Consider the following 25273-nt stretch of genomic DNA (forward strand, 5'->3'; position numbering starts at 1 on the left):
GACATGATTAGTCCAAATCCTCACACCAGACCCACCTCACCTTAGGAAATGTGGACCAGACACCATCAATAATTTGCAAATTTTCAATTTCGTTTTAAGAATATCAAGTTGAGATCGTACATTGCTCAAAATGTCAACAACATGTATGTTCTATGAGTGTGAAATAGCCTCGGGTTGAGTTTTTCTACAGCTCTGAAACAGTAAAGTCTTACCAGATTTCCTGCAGAGCTTTCAACCATTTCTTCCATAACTGCATATTGTTTAATAATGCTAATGGTTGCTAATTAAGTCATATTTGTCATACTCTTTTAATAGTGTTTCATTCCAAAATAAGTTATTAATAAATACCTTCCTTGAGATAAAATATGGTTGCTATGTAACAGCGATGAGTCAAAATGTCATCTCCAGATACTTATTATAGGAAGGAGCAAATGTTCTGTGGGCCTGATGGGGATCGTAACATTCTGCGTGCCTTTGTCTGAGCACTAAATGTTTGACATCATCTGAGAAAAGGAAGTCAGTCTCCGTGACTGTAAAACCACCCAGTGGCATGGAGCGGGTAACTGGAGAGCAGCGTATCTGGTGAGGTGAGGAGTCAGTTAACACACAGCCACTCTGTTGGCTCCGGAGGAACCCGGTGAAGGTGCAGTTGGCCTCGAACAGGGCCTCACTGTGTCAGCGGTACGAGGAGACAGAACACCAGCTGTCAGTTAACCAGGAACACTGCCAGTGTGTGTGTGTGTGTGTGTGTGTGTGTGTGTGTGTGTGTGTGTGTGTGTGTGTGTGTGTGTGTGTGTGTGTGTGTGTGTGTGTGTGTGTGTGTGTGTGTGTGTGTGTGTGTGTGTGCGTGCGTGCGTTGGTGCCAGTGAGAGACAGTGCCAGCGGTGAAGTGCCACTAGACAGATCTAGTTTCCTTCCCTGAGTAGCAGTGTGTGTGTGTGTGTGTGTGTGTGTGTGTGTGTGTGTGTGTAAGCTACTGTTGCCTCACCCCACAACCTCTTGCCCTCTACCAAGCCACACATGGAAAAAGTAGCTTTTTAGAAAGCTTAAGAAATTAATATAAAATAAATTAGGTAGCTGTAGCTAATGTCCATTTTTTGTCTCAGGAAAAGTCAGAAATCCAGCGATATTCAATTCACTTTATATAAAAAATACTAAGGCAACACATTTTCACACTTAAAGGTCCTTATATGCTTCTTTGGTCTTCCCTTTCCTGCTGTGTGTCCTTTGTTGTATATTTCACAACATAGTGACATCACCATGTATCACTTGTGCTGCTCTTGGCTCTCGCTCCAACACATTGTACCTGTTAAGGGGCGGGACATCTCTAAGTGATTTACCAATCACAACAGAGCCAGCCAGCTAACCAATCAGAGCAGGCTGGGCTCTGGTTTCAGTCAGAGGGTTGAAAGAGGTGCTTTGGAAAAATTAAAACAAAGGAATTGGTGATGATAGTAAAGTTGATCATTTAACCAATGAATTCAATTTAATTCCTTTAACTTCAAGGTTCTCAGCGTGTTTAAAACTGTTATGAAACATGAATACAGTTTCATTAAATTAGCACAGAATTAGTTTTCAATGAGTTAAAATAAATAAAAAAGATCACAGTTTGGCTCACATTGTTATTCAGCCACTTCAATCTGTGTTTGTGGCTTTTGTAAGAACGTGAATAGCTCTGATAAACTCTCATTTTATGCTGTTGGTTGATTTCCTGCCAGCTATTCAATTTCAACGACGTGTTTACGATTCAATGCTTCAGGGTAAGTCTGGAACAATGGTGTAATCAGCAGCACATACGAATCCCGCAGTGACTGTGGATATGATTTATATTTATCATTATAACGGCTCTGTTCTCTTAGATTTCCCTCATCCCCTCTGCTTACACCTTGTCAATAAAATGCCAAAAACCTGAATGAAGGCAAGAGGCTGACTGTTCGCGGAAATTAACATGAAAGCGCTTTCAGAGAGATAAGGATGTGACAGTCATTTAGTACATTTATGCCTCCTCCATTCCTGAATCACAACGGTATAATGGAGATCTGAACGTCATTCAGAAACACACACACACACAGGAACACATATTGGGCACAGAAGGGATGTTGCCCGCCCACTGGATGACACATAACCCAGAGAGCCCTGATTAACGCTCTTCTCAAAACTCTTTAAGATGATGATTTTTAATTTCTCCAATTGATCGAAAGATATTTAGCAATAATCAGAATTATATGTTTGTAACTGATTGATATCTAGAGCAAACAACAACACAATTTACTCACAAAAAACTCTTGAGAAAAAGTAAGATACTAAATGCTCCTGCTAGTAAATGGAGTTTGCCCTGAGATCAAAAGTCAAAAGTTAACCTTGACACTCGAGGAATGAAACAGGCGTTTGGATACCTGAGTATTACTGTGACAGGGTCGTAAAGCAAACAAAGCCTCTAAGTGAGGAATTTAAAAAGTGTTACATCTGATCATAAAATATTACAGCATAAACATGTATAAATCCAGACATTAACAGGGTCATACTCGCCCTTCTTTTAGATTATGTTGTTCACTTTACTTCTGGCTGTTTTTTTGATTGTTCCTGTCTTTTACTACTGCTATATAAAGTTATGATTGCGTGCTACCTGCCAGCTTTACATGCCTGCCACCAGTTTCCTTATTAAGGCATCTTTGGTGAAGCTGCATGTCTCTTGGTTTAAATGTAACGTCCTTCCTGCCTTCCCTGCTCTCAAAATCATCACAAGTTGTCCTCTCCATAGACCCTGAAGAATCTGCTGAGCTGACCTTGAGTTTATATAATTCTTTGTTGCACTAAAAAATGTTTCATAACTTCAATTCTTGAAAAAAAACCATGGATAATCGTAGTGTCCATGTAAACACACAGCACAGTGAATGCATAATTAGGGGAGCGCTTGCATGATTAAGGCTAAGGCTTCAAACGGCTATAATACACAACACACTGGTCAGAAAGAATGAATAACATCAGCTCCCACACTGTGAATGAGCCCACAGCGCAGCACCTCCACAAAGGGACCCACAGTAGAGCCACGCACGCACATTTGAGAATAAAATCCGACAAAGCAGAGTATGATGGTGATTATGACACATAACTATGCCACCCACAGCGGTGCCTGTGCGAGGGCAGAGCACATCAAACTGAGCAAGTGTAACACATGCTCTGTGTCAGTCCTCCTCCCCTGCACTGGCATGTAATGCATGACACATACTGAACCACCTACAGACCTGCTGTCTGCGTGCCCAGCTGATGATGATGAGGGGGGGGGTATAGAGGGTAGGGGCCAAGGAGACGGTTCAGCCACATCGTCCTCTGAATGAACGATGGGTGTAAGTATGAATGCTCCGTATTGCTTTGGAATTTTGTTTATTCTACTTAATAACCAAGACTTTCAATAAAAAAGCTGCTAATTGTTAACAACAATATCTTTTTAAAGCGCTAAAATCCTATAAAAAAAAACTATGTGTCACTCTTGTCTAGTGCAGTGATCCAATGCTGCAGTGATTTGAGGAAGCTTTTGGTAAAATGAGTTACAATGTTTATAGCAAAGGATAAAAAAGCACTAAAGTCCTTCAAAACATTGTTTTACTTTCCCTGTAATTCAAAGCTGCATTTATTTGGAGTTACTAGGTCACATGACATGTAATTTATTGAAAGAATCCAATACTTTTTAATCAAAAAACTGTTGAATTATTCATAAAAATATTCTTATAAAAAAGAAGGAGCACTAAAACACTACGGAACAGGTGTGTCCAACTCTGTCGGTGTAGTAATCCAATCCTGCAAAGCTTTCTAATTAAAAACGGATTCATAAAATAGTCCTATACAATAGAAAAAGTTGTACTTGTTTTGCTTGAAATACTGTTATTCCACTTATCAATACAACAATTGCTGAATTTTAATAGAACTGTTCATATGAAAAAGAGGTGTGTCCTACTCTTTCAGTGTTGTTAAACATCCCACGTCTCCTCTCTACCTGAATCACCAGTGTCAATCAAGTGTAGACCACTCCCCCTACCAGGGCTTATAAAACTCCGCCCTTCAGACCGGTAGATCCCTTCCTCCCCTCCGGAGACTGCAGGTAGAGCAAGGTACTGTGAGTGGCACATGCATGTCCGGAATGTTTGTAACCATCTGAAATGTTAAGTTTAAAGTTACCAGATGGTTTTGTTTACCTGTTAGATTGACCTGCTAGCCCCTCTTTGATCTGTACATACGTGAAAGGAAAAGTGTTGTTATTATAAGACAGCTAATATGTCAATGCCAATATATTTAGATAAAATCATCCACACTCATGTTGTAACAGCCATCAAACCATCGGATTGTCCAACTGTTAAACGGCCTGCTGGATCCAGTGTTTTAATTTGCACACCACCTGGGACGTTCAGTGAACCACCGATCCACCAACTACAGTTTCTCCATTGATTTCGAGTAAAATGTTCAAATCAAATTCAAGCTTTTGAAGATTTTTCAATGAAAAAGTTCCTGCTCTTCCAATTAAGTTACACATTCTGCATCGATTTTGAGTGAATTTGTCACATAATTTAGAAGCTTTTGAACAAATCCAAGACTTCAATAGAAAAAAACACGTTGATTTATTCATATAATAAAGCACTAAAAGACTACAAAAGCAGTTGTGTCTGACTCTTTTCAGTGAAGTAATTCAATACTGCATTGATTTGGAATCAACAGGTCAAGTGGTACAGAAGCTATTGAAAAAATCCAGGAGTTTTTGTTAAAACAAATATCTTTGTTTTATTCGGATAAAATAGAAGTGGTGTGTCCTATTTTTCCGGTGTGGATATCCAATACTGCTTTGATATCATTCCACTGGGTCACATGACATGGAGCTTCCTTCAATTGCCAAAACTGTTCTCCAAATGTCACTCGCCGTAATGAATGTACCGCCGCTGGATGTGATTTAGCGTTGCATCCCACCCTCAGTTAAAACATGTGAAGTCATGTTTGGAACAAGCCCGGGGCTGTTATGTGGCTGCAGGGGCTTGTGTCCGGAGCTCAGGGCTATTCTCTGTATGTGATGAGCGTTTGGTATTCCTGGGTTATTCGGTGGCTGGTGGCCGAGCACCTCTGTGATCCAATCTGAGGAGGGGGGCGAGTGACCCAGACTTAGCTTGGTGTGAGGATGAGTAATTGAGGATGAGGGAGAGGGGAGAGGAGCCGAGGCTGTCACAGGAGCTGACCTCTTCCGTACATACAGTACATGCCTCACTCACACACAATCACACACACACACACACACTAACCTACTCTAAATCTGGCATCGCTGTGACACGTATGCATGAGAGCGTGGAAACAGAGTGAGGGATGTTTGAAATCTACATCATGAAGGGGGGAACAAGTTAATTATTTCAGGTAACTGTTACAATTGTTTTTGTTTATCATCTCTCCAAAGCAGTAAAGGCTGTGATCACCTCCCTCCATAGGTTTACGCCTTTGAAACTGACAGAGAAACATGTAAATTTGCTCAGCAGATTTAAGTATGAAGCTATTTATGAGTTCTTCTGTACGTATCGATATTTTGACTTACTGTATTTGAAGACAATACAGCAGCACTTATAATGGTCAGGCTTATTTGAAGACAATATACTTACATGATTCTTGCTTTCCTGAGTTTGTTTCCTTATGGTGAAACCACTATTGGGCCAGACTTTCAATTTCCAATTGAGCAAGTTTCCCCAAATCGTTAACTGTACATTTACATTTTTAGAAAGGATCTGATTTTTGGTTGTATCAGCATCAAAAACAACTGAGGGAATTCCCGGCCAAAAGGATGAAACCAATACTTTGAGTCCTTATGGTCACACCACAGTTTTAAAATGTTACGTTTATTATTAAGTGTTGTAATTATTACTCATTTGTAATTATATGTAATGCTAGAGGTCAATTTATTATTACTTTGTTTATAAAGTACATCATGTATCATTGCTGCTAAGATACAATAGCCATTACATACTGGTTTCATTAGTAATATATGGAAAGTTATTTGGTAAAGTCTTTGAGAAATTGTTTGTAAAACATCTCTAAATATTACAAGACAAGCACAAGAAATCAATTATTATGGCATGTAAATGATTTTTAGTTTTATATGTTTAGTATTTATTAACCATTTAACACGTTCTAGATAAAACAGCACAATTTAATAATTCGTAAACATGATTAATTATCTTTACATTGTGCGTTAAGAGTATACAAATTCTCAGTTTACCATGTATTAACGATGGTTGTCATAAAGTGTGATTATAACTGAAACACTGAAAAATAAATGATAGTGAGTCCAAAGAAACTGAAACAGTTGATATAAGGACGGATGAGACTGAGAATAATCAAATCAAAGATAAGGAAGGAAATCAGGACAGATGAGGGGGAGGCAGGGAGCTCGCACTTTGGTCACCAAGGGAGTAGAGAGGAATAGCAGAGGGGAAGAGGAAGCTCTGTCCTGTGCCAATAGGAAGATTTTGTTCCTGGGTGAGATACAGGAGACAGTGTCAACACACGCTGAGCTCAATATAGCTACTGTCACACAGCCTGGCATACCTCCCTCCCATCTGCAGCCTCGCACCTTCCTCACCCGTCCTGCCTCACGTTCTTCTATCCTCCCGTCATCTGAACAGGTTACATTCTTCCTCTCCATCCCCTCAGTCCTCCCCCACAGCCCCCGTCCATCACTGTCAGCTAAATTAACTGATCTCCCTTCCTTTGCTCTTCCCCTCTCTCCCCTCGCTCTCTGTATATATTACAGACCTGACGCCCTGCCAGACATTGGTTTAATATAACACACATTCTCTGTGCCTTCCACCCGCTCTCACATTACCCTCTCTTTCCAGCTCCCACCACCTTGCTTTCATATGGGCACTGGCCGCTTGCTTTTTTCCATACTTTACCCACCGCAAAAGGAGCTTTTTGTTCTTGAATAGCTCCCTCATTGCCATGGTAATCCAACAGAAAAGAGAGTGTTTGGTTTTTCTGTCCAGGGCCTCGCGGCTGAAAATAGTAAGTCATGATGGATTTCTTTAAGTGGCCCTGAAGCTCAGAAATCAGTCGCTGCATATTCTGAGCAATTATGAAGAAGTCACAAGTTGATATTTGAGTGTAAGGTGTGTGTATAAACTTTAGATTAGTCACATCGTCTTCTTCTTCCAGGTGGATTTCTTGTTTCCACTTCGGCCTTCCCTGTTGATCCCTCTCTTCCTCTGTCTCACTTGTCCTCCAACGTCACCCTCCTCACCCCCCTCACCCCCCTCACCCCCCTCCTCCACCACACATCACCACTCGCTGTGGTAATCCCATTACTCATGTGCGAATACCAGCTGGGGAAGAGAGGGAGGAAAGGAGGGAGGGAGGGAGAACATAGACAGAGGGATAACTGTGTGGAGGCCTTGAATCTCAACTAGGCAGTTTTTTTGTAATTCTTGCTCTTCGACAAGGAAATGAATATTGCAAATTGTTTCACTGTAATTTAAAACTCCCCTTATGACCCCAGTTTGAGTAAGGAGGGCAAAAAAGTGATTCAGAGGGACAGGGGGAGTGAAATCTGGCCATGTCTCGCGACGGTTAGACTGGCAAGCTTGAAAATAAACAAGTTCTTTGATGACAAAGAACCCATTGACTCTTATTCCCTCTCTCTCACTCTCCCACTCCTTATTCTCCACAGCTTTGCTCTCTTTTCCTCTCTCTGTGTTTTTTATTCCTTATTCGAAAGGGGTGAGGTTGGAGGGTGTGTGTGTGGAGGGGGGAGGCATTAACCGCCACCCTGCTGCACTTGTTGTCCCCTCAGCTGCCGGCTTTTTCTTTCATCCGGTGTGCTCTCGCCCTGCACGCCTTTTAGTCTAGCGACCCATCTTCCCTTCTCCTTTCACGCGCGCACTAGAAGTAAAAACCTTTTTCTCCCCACTCAAGGTTCTCCACGTGAAGGATTGAAGCCGAACAAGGGTTTAACTTTGCAGACTTTTCATACAATACCGCCTGAAGTTGATTATGTAAGATCACTTGCTGGAAGTCAGAGATAATTGAAGCACTTTCAAAGAATAGCTGAATAATAAAAAGAAAGCCAAAGCAGGAGAGAGTTTAAAAGAGTGTGTGTGTGTGTGTGTGTGTGTGTGTGAGTGTGTGTGTGTGTGTGTGTGTGTGTGTGTGTGTGTGTGTGTGTGTGTGTGTGTGTGTGTGTGTGTGTGTGTGTGTGTGTGTGTGTATGAATCATCACATGTACATATAACACCTACGCTGGTTGTTTTACACCCTGTCCAGGAATTATAATCCTGCCTTGCTTCCACTGGTTGCTGAAATTATGTTCATCATGCATGTACATACATTGTGTGATCATGTGTGTGTGTGTGTGTGTGTGTGTGTGTGTGTGTGTGTGTGTGTGTGTGTGTGTGTGTGTGTGTGTGTGTGTGTGTGTGTGTGTGTCTGCACTGCCTGTGGTGGCACTGGTTAGTGGGCTACCACACCCATTGTCCACGGTAATTACACTGACTGGAGCCATCTGTGTTGTCGAGGCAAACACCAGAATAAACCAGTGTGTGTATTAGTGCTAAGTGCATGGCATGCTATGAAGTAACCTAAGAAAAACTCTGTAGGGTTTTTGACCTTCTTGAACCACTGCATCAGTTATGATTGTTTGGCACTGATTTAAATCATGTCGTCCAGATTGGGGGAATTCGCATGAGATAAAAAGTGCAGAGGATGGGGGGTGGGTGAAATCTTCAATCTGAGATATCTGGTGATGTTCACACCCGGCCCCAACGGCGTGCATTCACATACACACAAACAGTCCAGTGACAAAATCTCCGCTCTCCCTTTCATTCTCCCCGTCTTTCTCTGCGGAGCGTCTGTCTGTCACTCTGATTAGGAACGGACAGAGTCACATAAAGCACGCAGGGGATGAAAAAGGGCGGGATGGGAGATAGAGGGAGTTACAGATGATGTGGAACCAATAGGACAAGGCTCTTCTGTGATACACTCTGTTTGTCAAACACATCATCAAGATCGCTCCCCGAGATCCAGCCGGGTCTGATTTAATGACCAAATGCATGTCCATGTATTCAAAGAGTAAATGTGAAAAACTCATTGCATACATGGAAAATGAGCCTTCTTCTACATTGCAGATCATAATGCTTAATATCAAACCTCCTATCCCATCTGATCTTTCTGACTAGGCTTTTCCAAAACACACATTGTAAGTTTTAACACATTCTTTAGGACATCTTATCTACATTTTAGAAAGATGGCAAGAAAGGGAGATTTAGAAATTAATATGAAAAAAAAGCTTTTATTTCAGTTTCAAAGCGAAAGGGCTAAAAGGTACTTACTGTAATTTGGCAACTTCTGAGAGAGAGTTTTCTTTGAATTGAGCTGACATTTGCCTCCCATGGTAACTACTCCATTGCTTAGAATGATTCTTGTTGTTTTTACTAAAAAAAACATTCTGTCATTGGCAAGCGCTTACATCCTAATGAGACACTCTGTGATAACTTTATTAAAAGCAAGCACACTGCAAAGGTCCACCATCTGTTACGAAATGCACCAAAACAACAATAACAGACAGCGCTTTCATTAACAGGAGGACAAATACAATTTATTTTGTCTGCTATGTTTGCCTAATTTATAAAGCGTTGTCTAATATGATTGTCAATTTCCAATAAAACAAAGGGAATGACCTTCCCAGATATCCACAAATGAGACCCCAATGGTGCTATTACATGAAACCTGATACCTTTAAGGGTATTAAAATGAGCACAATTATTTAGATTTAAAAAATGGGGATGTGCATAAACTTTGACTCACAATGCTTATAGGCCTACACATGAAAATGTATAACCACGCTTAATATTTTCTCACACATTCAACTCGTGAGTCCATCAACCTTGAGCTCAAATAATAATGACCTGAAAATGAGTGTGAGGGAGGCAAAGAGAGGGAGGCGTGGAGCGGGAGGAGAAACAGAAGAGGTGTGAGAGTGAGGGAGGAGGAACGGACGTCTGGATGAGTGGTGAAAGACGACAGGACTGCAAACAAACAGAGGGAAGTAAGGAGGGAGAGAAAACAGAAGAGGTGGATAAACAGTGAGGAGGAGGAAGAGGAGGAGGAGGAAGAGGAGGAGGAGGACAGAGAGAGGCTGCTGAGTGTAGCGCTGTGTTTATCAGTGTTCTGAATGTACTGTGCTGTAGATTTGTCTGTAAATGTCATCTCTGTGCTTGAGTTACAATAGAGCCTGCTCACACACAGGCACACACACTGTTTTCCAACCCTGCACTCAATCGCTAAATCCATCTTATTTGACTGTCAGGTGTTTTTTCTCTCTCCTTGTCCCTCTGGAGCTTTACCTCTTGTCCTCTCCGTGATTTCTTCTCTCTCATCTTTCCCTCGGTGTGAAAGCCTGGGGGATGCTGAAGAGCTCCTCACCTCAGTCAGAAACACAGGCATCAGAAGATGGGAAATTATAGTTATGTAGTGGATGCATGCTCAAGGAACAAATAGAGAAACAAGGGAATAATGCCAGTCTATTGTTTCTCAGCCTCATCGTGAGAAAATGCTTCAGTGTAGAGGGTTTTTCCTGCTCTGAAAAAGAAGAAGAAGACAGGACAGTATAGCTGTTTCCTGAATGTGAGTTTGTCTCTCTCTTTAGGTCCAGTTCCTTATCAGGCAGAGCAGAGTGGGTTTCCTGTGACTGTCAGAGAATGGCCAGTGAAGGGAGGAGAAATCCTGTTTGTAAATCACCCTGCAGGGACCTGCTGCTGTCAGGGGACTTTGTTTATTTTGTTTTACTACTGCTGTCTTATCCTGTTGACAAGGCAGGGCAGTGGTGTGTATCACTGATGTCACAACAAATGCACCAAAAACACACATAAAGCCTCCATCCACTGCCCCAGGTGTGACACGAGAAGGCAAAAGAGGAGATGCACTTCACCTCCCATGTATGACGCCTCACACACCCACTCATCTGCACTTATCGATAACATGTGACATCAGGGGCACAGGAGGAAGCAAAAGGTCACAGTGACAGGAAACAAGCCTGGGCATGACACCGGTCTGCACAATCTAACGAGCCATGCTGAACATCTGATCAGATGAAAGAGTTACATATGGCATGACCGGATATCTCTGTGCTCTGATGCACATGCTTAAATATAGCTAATACACACACTACGTTATTGCACGTGTGTGTTTCATTGTGACTTAAACGCCTAATTTAGTTGGTTGCACCTTAAGAAAAAAACCAGACGAAAAGGTTGTTGGTGCCCCATGATAAACTGGCGTCAGAACAGGATTCAGGTTTATATTCAGATGCAATGTAGGCTATATTGAGGCCTTCTCCACATCAGAATTTCAAGGATTACTCCATAGCAATTACAGGTAATGCCTGCAGGAAAGGTATTCATTATTTTGTAACTGGGTACCTTCTTACAAGGAAAAAGAGTGTAGGCTGTAAGGGGTTAACACACTTTTGTTAAGGTGGACATAACCATGAATTACATCTAGCTTGCCTTGTTTTACAATTAACTTTTCAGATGAATAAGAAATGTATTTGAAAAATAGGTGAAAATTACAATATTTGGAAGAAAATAATGTATTATGGCTTTTCTAGGTTAGAAAAAGCAGAATTGGATGGTTTCTTCCTTAGTAACTATAATAAAAAAAACATATTGGACTTAATTGTTTTATGTATGTACCTTCCTCCAAACTAAAATGAATAAAATAACAAGATTAATAGAAATTCTGATTTTGAATTGCTTGTTGTTGAGGTTGGTCAATAACTTAGGTTTTCATGTTTAATTTATCAATTAAAAAAGTGTAATGATCTGATGTAAAGGGACCTCATCAGAAACGTAACCGAGGATTGTTTACGTAAAAGGCCGAGCGGCTCTCGAATCTTTTAGGACCCGGATATGACGTTATCACGGCAGCGCGCTTTGGCGGTCTCCAAGGCAACGCCGCGTGCTGCAGTGACGCCAGCCCAGGCCCCCGGCTCGTGGTGAGTGGGCGTGACTCGCCACGTTAGCCCCCCCCTCTCGGTCTCTCCCGTCAGTGTGGGCGGGCCCCGCGCTCAGAGGGAGAGAGAGCAAGAGAAACACGACACCCCGAGGACGGAGAGACGCACGGGGGGGAGGAGAGAGCAGCATTGAATGGTGTGAGAGAGTGTGGAGAAAAAGTCCGTTAAGAAAGAAAGAGAGTTTCTTCTTCTCCAACGTTAATTCGTGTCAAAGCTTTTGCGGCGGAGTGATGTCAAACAGCGACGAAGATGCGGAGTGAACAGCTTCTGGACAGTTAGCGAAACTACTTGTTCAAAGAGGCTCCGGACGGGACGGTTAGTCGTTTTCCGGCGCAGATTTCAACGGTCCAAGTTACTAGGAGCAACAGCGAGGTGTTGACGGTCGGTTTGGACGGTTGGCAGAGAATCCGGGGAACCGGACCGAGAGCGCGCGGCGGCGGCGGCTCGTGAAGAGAGAGCCGCTGAAGCTACAAAAGTTTGCTGTGTTTCTTCACCTACTTTTCCCTGATTGCAAACTAGAGAGAAGGGGGGAGGAAGAGGCCGAGACACTGACTTTTCTTTCCACAGGCAACTTTGTGGAATTCAGCACCAACTTTAGCTTCTGGCTGCACGAAGCTAAAACATGAAAACACCTGGAGATAATGGTAAGTTTGCGTGACTGTACATTTCTATCCGCCATTGTGTTTCTTGTTTACTCGCAGAGGTGGGAGAAGTACTCAGATCTTGTACTTAAGTAAAAGTAGAAGTATCAGAGTTTAATAATACTCAGTTACAAATGAAAGTCCCTGCAATCAAAATATTACTCAAGTATAAGCATCAAAACATACTTAAAGTACCAAAAGTAAAAGTACTATTTATGCCCATTGGCCCATTTTATATGTTTTGATTATAATTATTGATGCATTAAAGTGTTATCAAAGCTGGTAAAGGAAGCTAGTTTTACTCACTTTGTATACTGCAGGGTAGCTTGTGAATTTACTCCAGGTTTAACTAATGTCTTATTTAAGAGTTTATTATATTCCACATCATTAATCCAAATCTGCTAAGTAACTAAAGGTATTAGATCAATGTTGTGGAGTAAAAGTACATTATTTACCTCTGAATTGTAGTGTAGATGCACGAAGTAGCACATTTTTGAATACTTAAGTCAAGTAAAAGCCCCCAAAATGTACTTAGTTATGATACACCACTGTGAATTTCTATCCTCCATTGTGTTTCTTGTTTAGCTGACAGTAAGTGCGTCGCTGATAAACGCACAGTAGTTATCAACATCCGCTTCCAATCAAAAAACCTGTTGATTTTAGGTTGCTTTCAGGATCAGTGCAATAGTCCGTGGTTTGTATAGATAAGATACTGAAATCTGGTGCAGCATTTACTACTGTACTCTGGTTCAAGAGGAAGTGGTTTAACTACTGTACAGTTGTTACAGCGACATCCTCTCTGTCACCCTGACAACCTTATTTCACCATCCACCCACTCTCAGAGAATAAAATGAAAATCCTGAAAGCACGGCAAGTTTCTTTTACAGACTGAGAGAGAAATAAAGATTTGGATGTGTTGATTAGTTAATTTCAGAATGTTTTCCTCTTGGTGGTTGTGTGGAGGTGATTGGATCTACACAGGTCTGCACAGAAAAAGCTGATCTGACCCAGTAACTGTCTAAGCATACATTTGTCAGGTACTTCTCCTGGGAGCACGTTGAAGTGAGAGCAGCAGGGGGGTTTCCAGTAGTCAGCTGAGGTGTGTGTGTGTGTGTGTGTCTGGTATTGTCTAATTCCTGAAATGCTTGCATAAGTTTGTTCTTGCCCTTTTCTCTTGAAGCCAAGGCGAATTTTCCATAGAAGGAGGAAGTGAAAGAACTATAATGTTCGCCAGCTATTCAGTTCATTATTTCAGTAATAAAGTGCCTTACATTTTTTATTAGAGACACAACAATCACTTTTGACCAAATAGACTTTAAGCACCATGGACAACATTTGAAAGTGTCTAACACACATTTATTGTCTGTGCCCTTTTGTGTTAAACCAAATATACATATTTAATATGTTTTTATTCCTGTTGGAGCAACGTGAGGACTTCCTAAGTAGTTACTGGCAAACATTTGGCACGCGGCTGTGTGAGTGACTGACAAACTGTGTGGGACCCTTTTCCACTTGGGACGATCCCCTCCCTTCCCCCACCCTGTCCCCTCCTGACTCCCGCTGCACCCAGCCTCAGCCCCTCAGCCCTCCACATTCCTGCACACACACACCCTCTCCGCCAGCAGCCTGAGGAAGCTGCCATGACATCACACCACATCCCACCACAAGTAGCCCTTTATTACAAGGACCTCAGTGTTTGTGTGGCAGCATATATCTTAAGCCCTTCTGGGAAGCTGCTAAAAATTGATTGTGTGTGTGTGTGTGTGTGTGTGTGGTAGGTTGGCCGTAACAGTAGCTGGACCTACTATATTTAGGATTAGGGTAAAGTTGGTGGATGGGGCAGCTTTTAATGTTTGTAAATAAAACTTTAAAAGTTAAGGATTTCTTTTGCTTGTAAAATAGACTTAAATGCAAAGCTTTTATCAACAAGAAAATAGTCTACTAATCAGCCAGTACAATAATTTGCTATTCATTTCAGCTCTGATGATTTGAAATGTGGGAAAGCAGACAGCATCTTGTCCATGTGCAGGCTTAAGATCCATTGAGGTATTTGTCAAAGTGTTACATTTGATGAATTCTTGTAATAATTGTTTAATCCTTTCAGCACTAACTGATAAACATCAGAACTGTGCCTGAGAGGCATTATCTAAAAACAACTCTGATCTTATAACAGCACCTTTAAATAGTTGAATTATGGAACTGGTTAATCCGTGGTGCTTTTTCTGGTCTGTCTGATCTCCTGCTGTTGCTGTTGCGGCGGTTGCAATCAGTACACAAGTTTTAACCTTTAACTTGTGTAGATCCCATCGCCTATAGTAAACACATTTCTTGAACATAGAAGACATAATGGTGCCTGGATATGTGTAGGATAAAGAATGTAATCATCCCTTCCTGGGACATTTGGTTATGTAGGATTATGTCCCATACGGTAAGCTGCCTCTGTATGGAGCTTACCTCCTTTCTCTCCATCACCAGACACTTCCCCTTGCACTCCTGTTTTCCACAGTCACTTCATTAGTCTGCATAGATGATAGGATTTCTGCTGAGATAGAGAGTTGATATGATGAAGCAGGAAATGGCGGAGCTACAGCTGCATCTGTTGTTGTAGGCAGATCTGTGTTGGTTTTGTGGTGTTGGAAAGTATCCGATTTAATTTAAATCTTATCATTGCTGTTTACAGTTGTCTGGTGTGATTTGTTAGATGCAAAGTATTCTACAGGTTGCAAATGTCAGCAGACGGTTGTATCTTATCTCGGCTAGACTAACACCAGGTCTGAAACTAGTCATTATTTGAATAGCAAATAATGTGCAGATTCTTTTCTAGATTAATCAGATATATCCCCTATAAAAATTTCCATCCCAGTTTAAAAAGGTCCAAGCTAATGTCTTGTTTTGAATTTTCAAACCTGAAAGAATTTCAGTTTATTATGATATAAAACAGAGGATGCAAGAAAACTCAATATCATAGCATTTTCTTCCTTGTGTGCATGAAAAATGACGATTAAATCACATTAAAAATAGTTGAAGATTATTTGTTTTTAATGGGTTTATCTATTAGAAAACTAAAATGTTCAACTGACTTACAAATGAATATATCAAACATTTTGTTGATTGATTTACTCATGGATTGTTTAAACTTTAGAGATAAGGTCAGGACACACACTATTAGCTTGCTGACTTGGCCTCTCGCTCCCTAATATGTTATCTACACTCCTGCCACACACACTTTGCACTTTGTGTTTCAATCATTTTCTTCCATCAATCCCTCCCCAAGGGTTGCAATTTTTCTTCTGCCACCTATATCATTCTTTTCTCTCTCTGACAGGATAAGGACTGGTGTGTGTCTTTGTGTGATGGAATTGCATAGTGGGACCGCTGGCTCTGGAGTGGCCATTGTGTGTGTGTGTGTGTGTGTGTGTGTGTGTGTGTGTGTGTGTGTGTGTGTGTGTGTGTGTGTGGAGAGTATGGGACAATGGTGGGAGTGGGGCAGGCCTTGGGGTTGATTGTGTGTGGACTTGTGGGGCCAGGGACCTCTCATTGTACTCATAATGGTGCGGAGTAGCTCATAGTTTGGTGGTGCTTTTGACAAGTGAAGAGACTGCACTTCTGTGTGTGAAATGCATTTGTGTGTGTGTGGAGAGAGAGCGAGAGTGTGAAAGAAAGCGTCGTAAATGTGGACATCCCAGTAGATTTTTCATCAGTCATTCAACTACATAGTTTAATGATTATTGTTTTGTCCCAGTACCCCAGAAAGATTGACATGCTGTGGAGCCAGTTTATCATTTATTCTAGACACACACACACACACACACACACACACACACACACACACACACACATATATATATATATATATATATATACATATATACATACATACATACATACATACATACACACACACATACATACACACACACATACACACACACACACAGTCCTGCTTTATGATGTGGCATGGCAGGAGACAAAAGGCCTGCTTGTGAGCAAGTAATTGAGAGAGAACATTTCACCTTTTCCCTACCCCGTGTGGGTTTAAGTGTGCGTTTGGGAGCATATGCTTTTCAATCTCAACACACAACCACTGTGACGATAAGCGCAGCGATTACCCTTATCTATGAAAACTCCCTCGCAGTGCTGACCACAGCAAAACCACTACCTCCCATTATCCCAATACCGTTTTACAGCCTGGTTTATGGGACAGTGCCATGCTGTGATCAGGCCCAGACAACATGGTTTAAGCCTGAAGCAAATGATGTTGAACAAAAGTTGTTATCTTCTATCTGAAAAGGCTTGCAAATTGAGTTGGTTGCCAAGAATTAACTTTGAATGTGAACATATCGAGTATTGATAGAATACATTTACTGACAAAACTGTCGACTAAAATCTTATGCATTACTTTCTATCTCTATATTTGCACTGTGATAATAGTGATTTTCATTTTGAAGTATTGCATTTAACGCTCGATAATAAAAAGTTTGTTTTGCTCACAAACAGAGAAAACACTCAGAGTGGAGAGGAAGCATGGCCTACTTGTACTTGTCACAACAGTTCTTCATAAAAATTTGATATGGTCGACTCGTCCGTGACGCTAAGTTGACAAATGACTTCTGGTAGGGGGACTTCAGTTGTGGAAATGTCTGTATTTAGCCAGGAATGTGACCAAAGGGAACAATGTGCTTAGCCAGTCGACACTAACGGACCTCCCCACATTAGTCCTGTGCCGCCCTTGACCAGAGAGAACTCAGCCAACAAGGCAGCGTTACCCTTGGTGGCCCTGGTGCTTCTGACCACTGCCCAGCACTGCTAGCGGCCTGTCATTCCCACCCCCACCACCCCAGGGACCCACACATTAACCTCAGATTTGACCATTGAGTCCCATAGATTATTGGCCTCTCAGACCTGTGTGATCAGCTGCAGGGTTGTGAGGTTCGACACTAAAGACCTCCATTTGAAATTCACTTTTCACACACTCAACACAGCAGTAGAACTAAATGTGTCCTGAGGCAATGCGTCTGTGATGTGTGTGGAGCCTCATTTACTGCGATGCCATTGGTTGTAGCCACAACATGACCCCATATTGACAGTATTGGTTATTGGTCTGGCATGGTAAAAGGGTGGGTCGGAATGGAAGGGACTGTTGATGGATAACTGTAACAATTTGAGTAACATATGTGTGAGTACACATAGAGAGATTGCACACACTTGCACACACTGCTGCTTTTTATTTGAATTCTTGGACCTCCCACATTCCTGCTTAGAAGGTTAATAGTTGCCGGCTGTGTTGCATTACACATGAGGGGAAAACACAACAGTCACTATCTCTGCAAGTCTTTCCTGAATACATTTAAAGACTTGCAAAGGCATGCATGCATTTATATAGAAACATCATTTTAGTACCCAAATATGAATAAAACAGATTCAAATAGGGCCTATTATTTTGAAGTAACATTTTAAATTGAAGCTTACTCTTTACCATTGCACACACACACACACACACACACACACACACACACACACACACACACACACACACACACACACACACACACACACACGTGCACACACACACACACACACAGGGTCTCTCTTCAAATGGGTATCAGAATTCATGTTGAGAATGCAGTAGGGTGTGTTGGTTGACCTGCACTGTTGCGCAGCTGTTTGTGTTTGCGCATGCATGTGTATTGTAATATAATATGGGGAGTTTACAGAGCTACATTGTTGTAGAGGTGACTCAGAGTGAGAAGCAGGATGGCATGTTATTGTAAAAGAATATCAAGTGTGTATATGAAGGAGACACGGTCTTCTGGGTGTGTGAAGTTATTACTTGCGAACAAAGTGTATGTGCCTCTGCATATGGGTGTATGTATACAGTTTTTGGTGACGGCGGCGCCACTGAAACTGATCTGAGTCTGATGACATGCACACACACACACACACACACACACACACACACACACACACACACACACACACACACACACACACACACACACACACACACACACACACACACACGTGAAGATCAGGTAACTCTATTCCTCTGATCCCTCCAGATGAGAGGTTTTATTTTGGATCCTCACAATGACCTGTCCTTTAGGTTAGATCCTGGAGTGTCACCTCTCCGCTGGCTGGTCATTACAGCACTTAGTCAGTCAATCAGTCATGAAGACAACTTCCTTCACCCCTTGGTCATTGCACCACAGCCTGGCCTGTTATGCACACACACACACACACACACACCCACACACACACACACACACACACACACACACCCACCCACACACACACACACACACACACACACACACACACACACACACACACACATAGGGGAATTTCTCATAATCCTCTTCCGATGCCGTTGTACCCAACACAGTGGCCGTTTCTTGCCAATTGAAAAGCTCTGCCCGCATGTTGTTGTAATGTATACTCCTAATCTGCTTAGATTAACCCCAATAATACTGGTCATGCTGAGGGCTTCTTTACAGGAGGGATCAGCACCCAGTGGGCTGCTAATGTACATTCCAGGCGGGATCAGAACAAAAGGAAAGGACCTTTCTTCCACTGTGAATTAAAAGTAGCAGCATTAAGTTTTTGACTAACTTTCATATGGCCCAATTGGACAATTTGGAAACAGCAGTCAGAGAAAGAGGGTATTTTTTCTTGTAAATTCCAACAATGACACAATGATTAAATGCTTGATTGGTGCGTTTGTCTGTGAGTGTATAAGTGTGATAGATCTTTGGCTGTCCCAGGCCCTCTGGTTCAGGGAGGTGGTGAGTGGGGCTCCTAACCCCTCTCTAACCCCTTAAGTCCAGGGCAGTCAGCAGACACTCCCTGCAGAAAGGCAGCAGTGTTTGAATAGTTCCTCCGGCTATTTTTATCTGGGAATCTGCCTCTGTGCTGGACCCAGGGAGTGGGGGTGGAGGGCAAATATCTAATCTAATTTCAGCCGATGGGAAGTCACCAAAAGAACTTCTGTGCCACTTGCATAGTGTCGATATTTTGTGCGAGCGTCTGTGTGGTTGCCTGTCGGGCACTGAAATGCTGTCTGGCGCCAAGTTAAACTTTCTCACTTATCACTCCCTCCTTTTCTCCCCCCCCCCTCTCCCTTCCCCCATCCCTCCCTCTTTTTTCTTCACCTCTCTCTCTCCTACCCTCCACCCCATGTAAGGAATGTGAGATCACGTTTGGAGTTTTTCTTTTCAACCAGTCTTTCCTCTTCCTCTGTCTTTCAGTGCGCCTTCTCTCTGTCTTCACGTTGTTCTTCTCTCCCTCCATGTTCAGACCTGTTCTCCTTTGTACGGCAGAGCTCATTTTGAACTTTGAGCCAACTCATCGCAGCCTATGTGAGTGAGAAAGTTATGTGCATGTGAAAGGCAGGGCTGTAGGTGAGGGAACAAACTGTCCCAAAGAGCTGTGATTAAAGGATTTGATTCTGTGTACCTTTAGGCGTTTTAAACACACTTTGAATTTCAGTTAACACTACCTTGAAGCCATGGAGCCAGATTTCTGAAAAAAACCTAAAGTGCACAAGACTGTTTGACACCACACAGAGATCACATAACTGCAAACCAAATGGCACTCTGTCCACTATAAGCAGTAACAAACTGCGTGTGAGGGAAAGAGATAAGAGGACATCCTCTGCCTTTTATCAGCTGTGGCTGCTTGATGTAATTTCATCCTTCTGGACAACCCAATACGGTATATATTGTCTTCTATACTCTAGATTTAGCAACACAAACCAACCGTCTCTCCGCCTAAATTAGACCAAGTGATTGCTAATCTATGTCTTGTTGGAATCACAGGCCTGCCGCTGAATGCTGCTCCTTCTTTTGACTTTGGAGCCAGATGGAGCCATCCTACGAAGTGTGTGTGTGTGTGTGTGTGTGTGTGTAGGAGAGATAATGTTTTCATTTGGATCAGGCTGTTGTGTGTTTGCGCACACATGTCCCTGTAGGGGAGTGAAACCTTTTTAGGCATCGATTGACCCTCCCATCCTCTCCTCCCTCTCACTATCGTTTCTGTGTCACCAATCCATGGACTAATACCCCAGTGGCAGCTCCTCTTCCATTAGCCCCCCCCCCCCCCCTTTCTCCTGCTTCATGTCACCCTACCCTCTTTCTTTCACTGGACACCTAGATTTACCAGCCAGCATGACTCGATGAGCAGATCCAGCATGGTTGTCTGCGAACACGATTTAAAGAGTATAGAAAGCTGTCAGTCGCTGTCGAAATAGGTGGTGGCTGAAAACTCAAAATATGAGCTGAAAGTCACAAGCACAAGCTAGTGCCAAGTGCAAGTTTCCCTCAGTGCATGGAGCAGTTTGAACATATGTTTATACCCACACACTCGCAACCTTGGGCCCTTTCCAAGATGTGCGGTCATGGGCAGAATAAAGTGCATTGGATTGCACTCCCAGCAGGACAAACATCTGACTCTATTTTTGCCCGCTGGCAATCGTCATCTTAAATGTTCATAAGACTTCCTTCCTCCAGGGCTTTTTCTCTATGCTCTCCAGGTGTGTGTCTCTGTGTTTCTCCGTGTGTGTGTGTGTGTGCGTGCGCATCTGTTGGTTAGAGAGAAACTGAATAATGCATTGTATCATTGGAAAGGTATTTATAGGGAGACAGAATGATTAAAGTTTAATGACAAAGCAGACCATCAGTGCTGCACATCATATATCCATGCACACACAAACAAACACACCTGGACACTTAGCTCATCACATATTTCCTTCAGTGATCCTTAATAAGTCAGTGTGCCAGCCAGTCTGTGTGATTCCTCTCTCTGCTCAGTCCATTCACACAAACTTTTTCCCATATCCTATTTGTCTTGTCATCACAGTCTCTGTTTGAGTACATTTTTAGTGCTGGAGTTTTTCACTTTGTTATAGAGAGATTTTTGTGTAATAAATAAATAACTGGCTGCTCTTTCCTTTTACCAATCCTCCATCAATTTCAGTGTAAACTATACAGACTGTACTTAAATACACAGTCTTTACAGTTTATTCTATCATGTTTAAGGTTTTCATTAAAGAAAAAAGTGTGCATTCTGTATCCTAGAAGCCTTTAATGCTTTAAATCAACTATTGAATATAAACATGTGTGTCGAGTGATTAAGGGAAAAGTTTTCAATTTGCGTTTGATTCATGACATCAGGGTTAAGCAGCTTGACATGCCCCTGCTGTCTGTGTGTACATGTGTCCTGTGTGTGTGCGCCACAGCCTCTTTACAGCAGCCCTGCCCTCGGCCACAATAGTTTTATCCATGTCCATTTTTAGCATCAGATGTGGCCCAGTGAAATTACATAACAACCAGGCAGTTGCATGCGGGTGGGCGCACACACATATAGGCCCACTGTACATACACACACACACACACACACACACACACACAGTGATTGTTGTTTTAGGGGATTAAAGCTTTTGATGTGAGCTAGATCCCCTGACCAGTCACAGGGTGACGGGGAAAAGGAAAGTAAGGAAGAATGGATCAAGGGCAGCAGAAGAGGGATTTACTAAGCATGAGGGGAAAGATGACGAGCTAAACGGGAACAACCAGAAATAGGGTAGAGGAAGAGGAAATGAACAGGAAAAAAGGAAATGAATGTTCTGCAACTGGGTTCATTAGAAATTATAGCAAGTTCTTTCATGTATCCGCGATTTAAAAGCTAATCTGGATTAGGGTGTTCTGGTTTACAGGGCACGTAACATCAATAAAAATACTAAATGGCATCAGAAAACTCTTTAGCAACATAAATCCTGAGCAGTCAAGTGTGTGTGTGTGATGACTGTCGGCATATGCATCTGTGGTAATTGTGGTAAATAATAACACTTTGTGTTTCCTTGGAAACAACCCCTTAGTGCAGCATCTTTTACTGCCAGAGATGTCATTCAAATGTTTTCTATTATTACATCCTTGACTACAGGCTACAGAAACAATGCAAATGAATTTAAAAAATGTAACTGTACTATTAGTGAATTACTTTTGCTCATAAACACACTAATATACTCAGCTCTTTGTAATCTCTCTCACACACGTGTGCACCTAACATCACACACACACACACTCTCGCACTCCTCTCCAGCTGGCCCCCAGCTAGCATCCTCACTGTTTGTGTGTGGGTGGTGTGTTAGTAGGGTTATTGTGTTCGTCTGGCCCAAGTATTAGCCGGGTTCTGTGCGAAGGTACACTCTCTCCCTTAGGTTAGTTGTGAGTGGAGGCAGAGTGCAGAGGTGTGTGTGGGAACGTGGGATCCTTACGTACGTGAGCGTGTGTGACTCATTGATGTCAGGGACATGAATGTGGAAACTAGTTTCTTTGTTGTACAGGGTTGGGCAATAAGTCACAAAATTGTTGACACCCTCATGCATTTAATCTGTAATATAAATAATTACAAATATTTGCTGCAAGGTAACATGTCTGTGTCAGATTAATCGGAGCCAATCATATTGCTGATATGAACACCATGCCCACATTGTGCTTGTCGGTGACAGGTGTCTTAGACCCTTTTTACTGCCTGATGACTGATAACGTTGCAGGAAGTGTAAATTAAAACTGCCAACATAAGAAATATCTACAGGTGCATTCTCTTTGATGGTTTATTTAACATACTTTTACAACAAAAGTACAATTAATCAGCATATTTACTCAAACACATAATGAAAGACAGCAGTTTGTTTTAAAGAGGTTTTGCAATCAAAAATGATTATTATTTATTCAACAGTTTGGTTAACGTGCGGAAATATTGCAAGAAGGGGAAGGAATATTCAAGGGCAATGTTGATGCTCCTTTAAGACAGTCAAATGTTCTGCAACGGTGATTTCAGAGCTTCTACAATAATCAAACTAAAATAACACAAGTTAGATTTTAATTGGAAGTACTTCCTGATTACGCAATGCTCATTCAATGTGGATGTGGACGGACTCAGCCTGAGCTATTGTATGCATGCGTGTCATCAAACTTGCATTGTGGAGGTGTAACTGTAAGCCGGTGCAGCTGTCACAGCATGGGGAACCTCCCGTGCTACCTTACACCTAGGACTGATGATCTGAGCCCTTTGGAATAGGGACGGAAGTTTGTATGTATGCGATCTGTACGATATGCTTGTCCGTGTCTTTGTGCGTGAAATTTAACTGAGAGCTCTCACCATTGTATGTTCACACACATGTACCCACACACAAACTCATGTTATGAGTTCCACGGAGCAGAGGTAATCTCTTACATAACAGCATCTGAGCAGTATACTAACGGAGGGGTGACAGTTCATTGCTCTCCCTCTCTGTGCTTTATCTCCGTGAACTTCCTTCCGCATCGCTCATTCATTTCTCTTCTCTTTTCACTTCCTTCCTCTGCGTCTCTTCCTCTTTCTGTCTCCTGACACCTGTGTATTTAGTTTGTGTACTTGACATGCACACTATTTGCCAATTGGCATAACAGCATTAAGCATTGGGTATAATGAATAGATTTGATAATATACTATACTTAGAGTTGGTACCCACTCAGAAAAATAGTGATAAAATAAGTAAGTACTGTCAGGGGAAGAGAACGTTTTGTTGAGGGCGAATCATTTAATGTGGATTTAACTGTATCATCCTTCCTGATGTCCAATATTCAATTTATAATGACTTATAATAATCATTGAATCTTTGGCCATTTCTTTTAACGTTTTTTTTGCTGGACAAATACCCCCAACAAAAAAACTATTATCAAAATTGTTGCGAAATGTTTTTCGTATACTCCTTTCATTGCTAAAATAAGTTCAAACGCACTAAATGTTATTGTAGAATTAATGTGAATTTACAACATAACCTTTATCCAGCATTTTCTCCATCTGTGGTGTTGAGTCTAAGTTTCTCCCACACAATACTTTAAGTCAGATGGTTTGGTGTCGTGATTTTCTGTTCAGTATGTCTCGCTAGTTTGTTCCATTGTTTTAGCAGAGAGGACAACAATTGTTTAGTCTACTGAACAGGGCAGAACATTTCACAAACACCCCCACTCGGCATGGGCTGCTGCACTTTCATGCTGTGAATTTTAAATTTGATCACATCATTACTGATTACATTTTTTCCTTTGTTTGAACTGTGAAAAGTGACGACCCTTATGACTCACAATATCCATTACCATGTGACGCACTTCGGTGGATGCTGGTCACACACTGTCCATTTTACAGTGAAAGCACCGAGATCAGAGCCACTTCCGTTGCATTTACTGCCCCGCCTGCCTCTGGCCACATGGAGCACATTGTGCGTTGAATCAGGAACATAATTGTCTCATATATGTCACTTAGGGAGACCGTAATGACACCATTCACCTGCAACTCTGAGATAGACATTAATTTGTGGGTAAAAGGGTGAGAGAGAGTGAAAAGAACCTTTCTCTGCTACTCGAGGGCGAAGTGTGTTTACTGCTAAGCTCATTACATAGAGCTGATACCATTGTTCCGATGAATGACTGGCACCTTTTTGACTTTTGTAAGGTGACCTGCCTCAAGGCGTCCCATCACCTCTTTAGAGCTTCTTCTCTTTCTCCCCTGTTATTCATTTCAGTATTTTGCTCTTCTCTCAAGTTACATCATCATCAGCCTTTCTCTC

General features: G+C 42.0%; 1 protein-coding gene across 1 annotated transcript in view; it reads left to right on the plus strand.

The window, feature by feature from the left end:
* Window positions 1–12129: 12129 nt before the first annotated feature.
* Window positions 12130–25273, plus strand: part of erfl3 (Ets2 repressor factor like 3) — a 45707-nt gene continuing 32563 nt past the window's right edge. The window contains exon 1 of the mRNA XM_063878287.1: window positions 12130–12672. Within this exon, the coding sequence (XP_063734357.1) occupies window positions 12651–12672 (22 nt within the window). The 5' untranslated portion in view covers window positions 12130–12650. The remainder of the gene's footprint in view (window positions 12673–25273) is intronic.

Source organism: Eleginops maclovinus, chromosome 3 (assembly GCF_036324505.1).
Source record: "Eleginops maclovinus isolate JMC-PN-2008 ecotype Puerto Natales chromosome 3, JC_Emac_rtc_rv5, whole genome shotgun sequence".
NCBI classification, from domain to species: domain Eukaryota; kingdom Metazoa; phylum Chordata; class Actinopteri; order Perciformes; family Eleginopidae; genus Eleginops; species Eleginops maclovinus.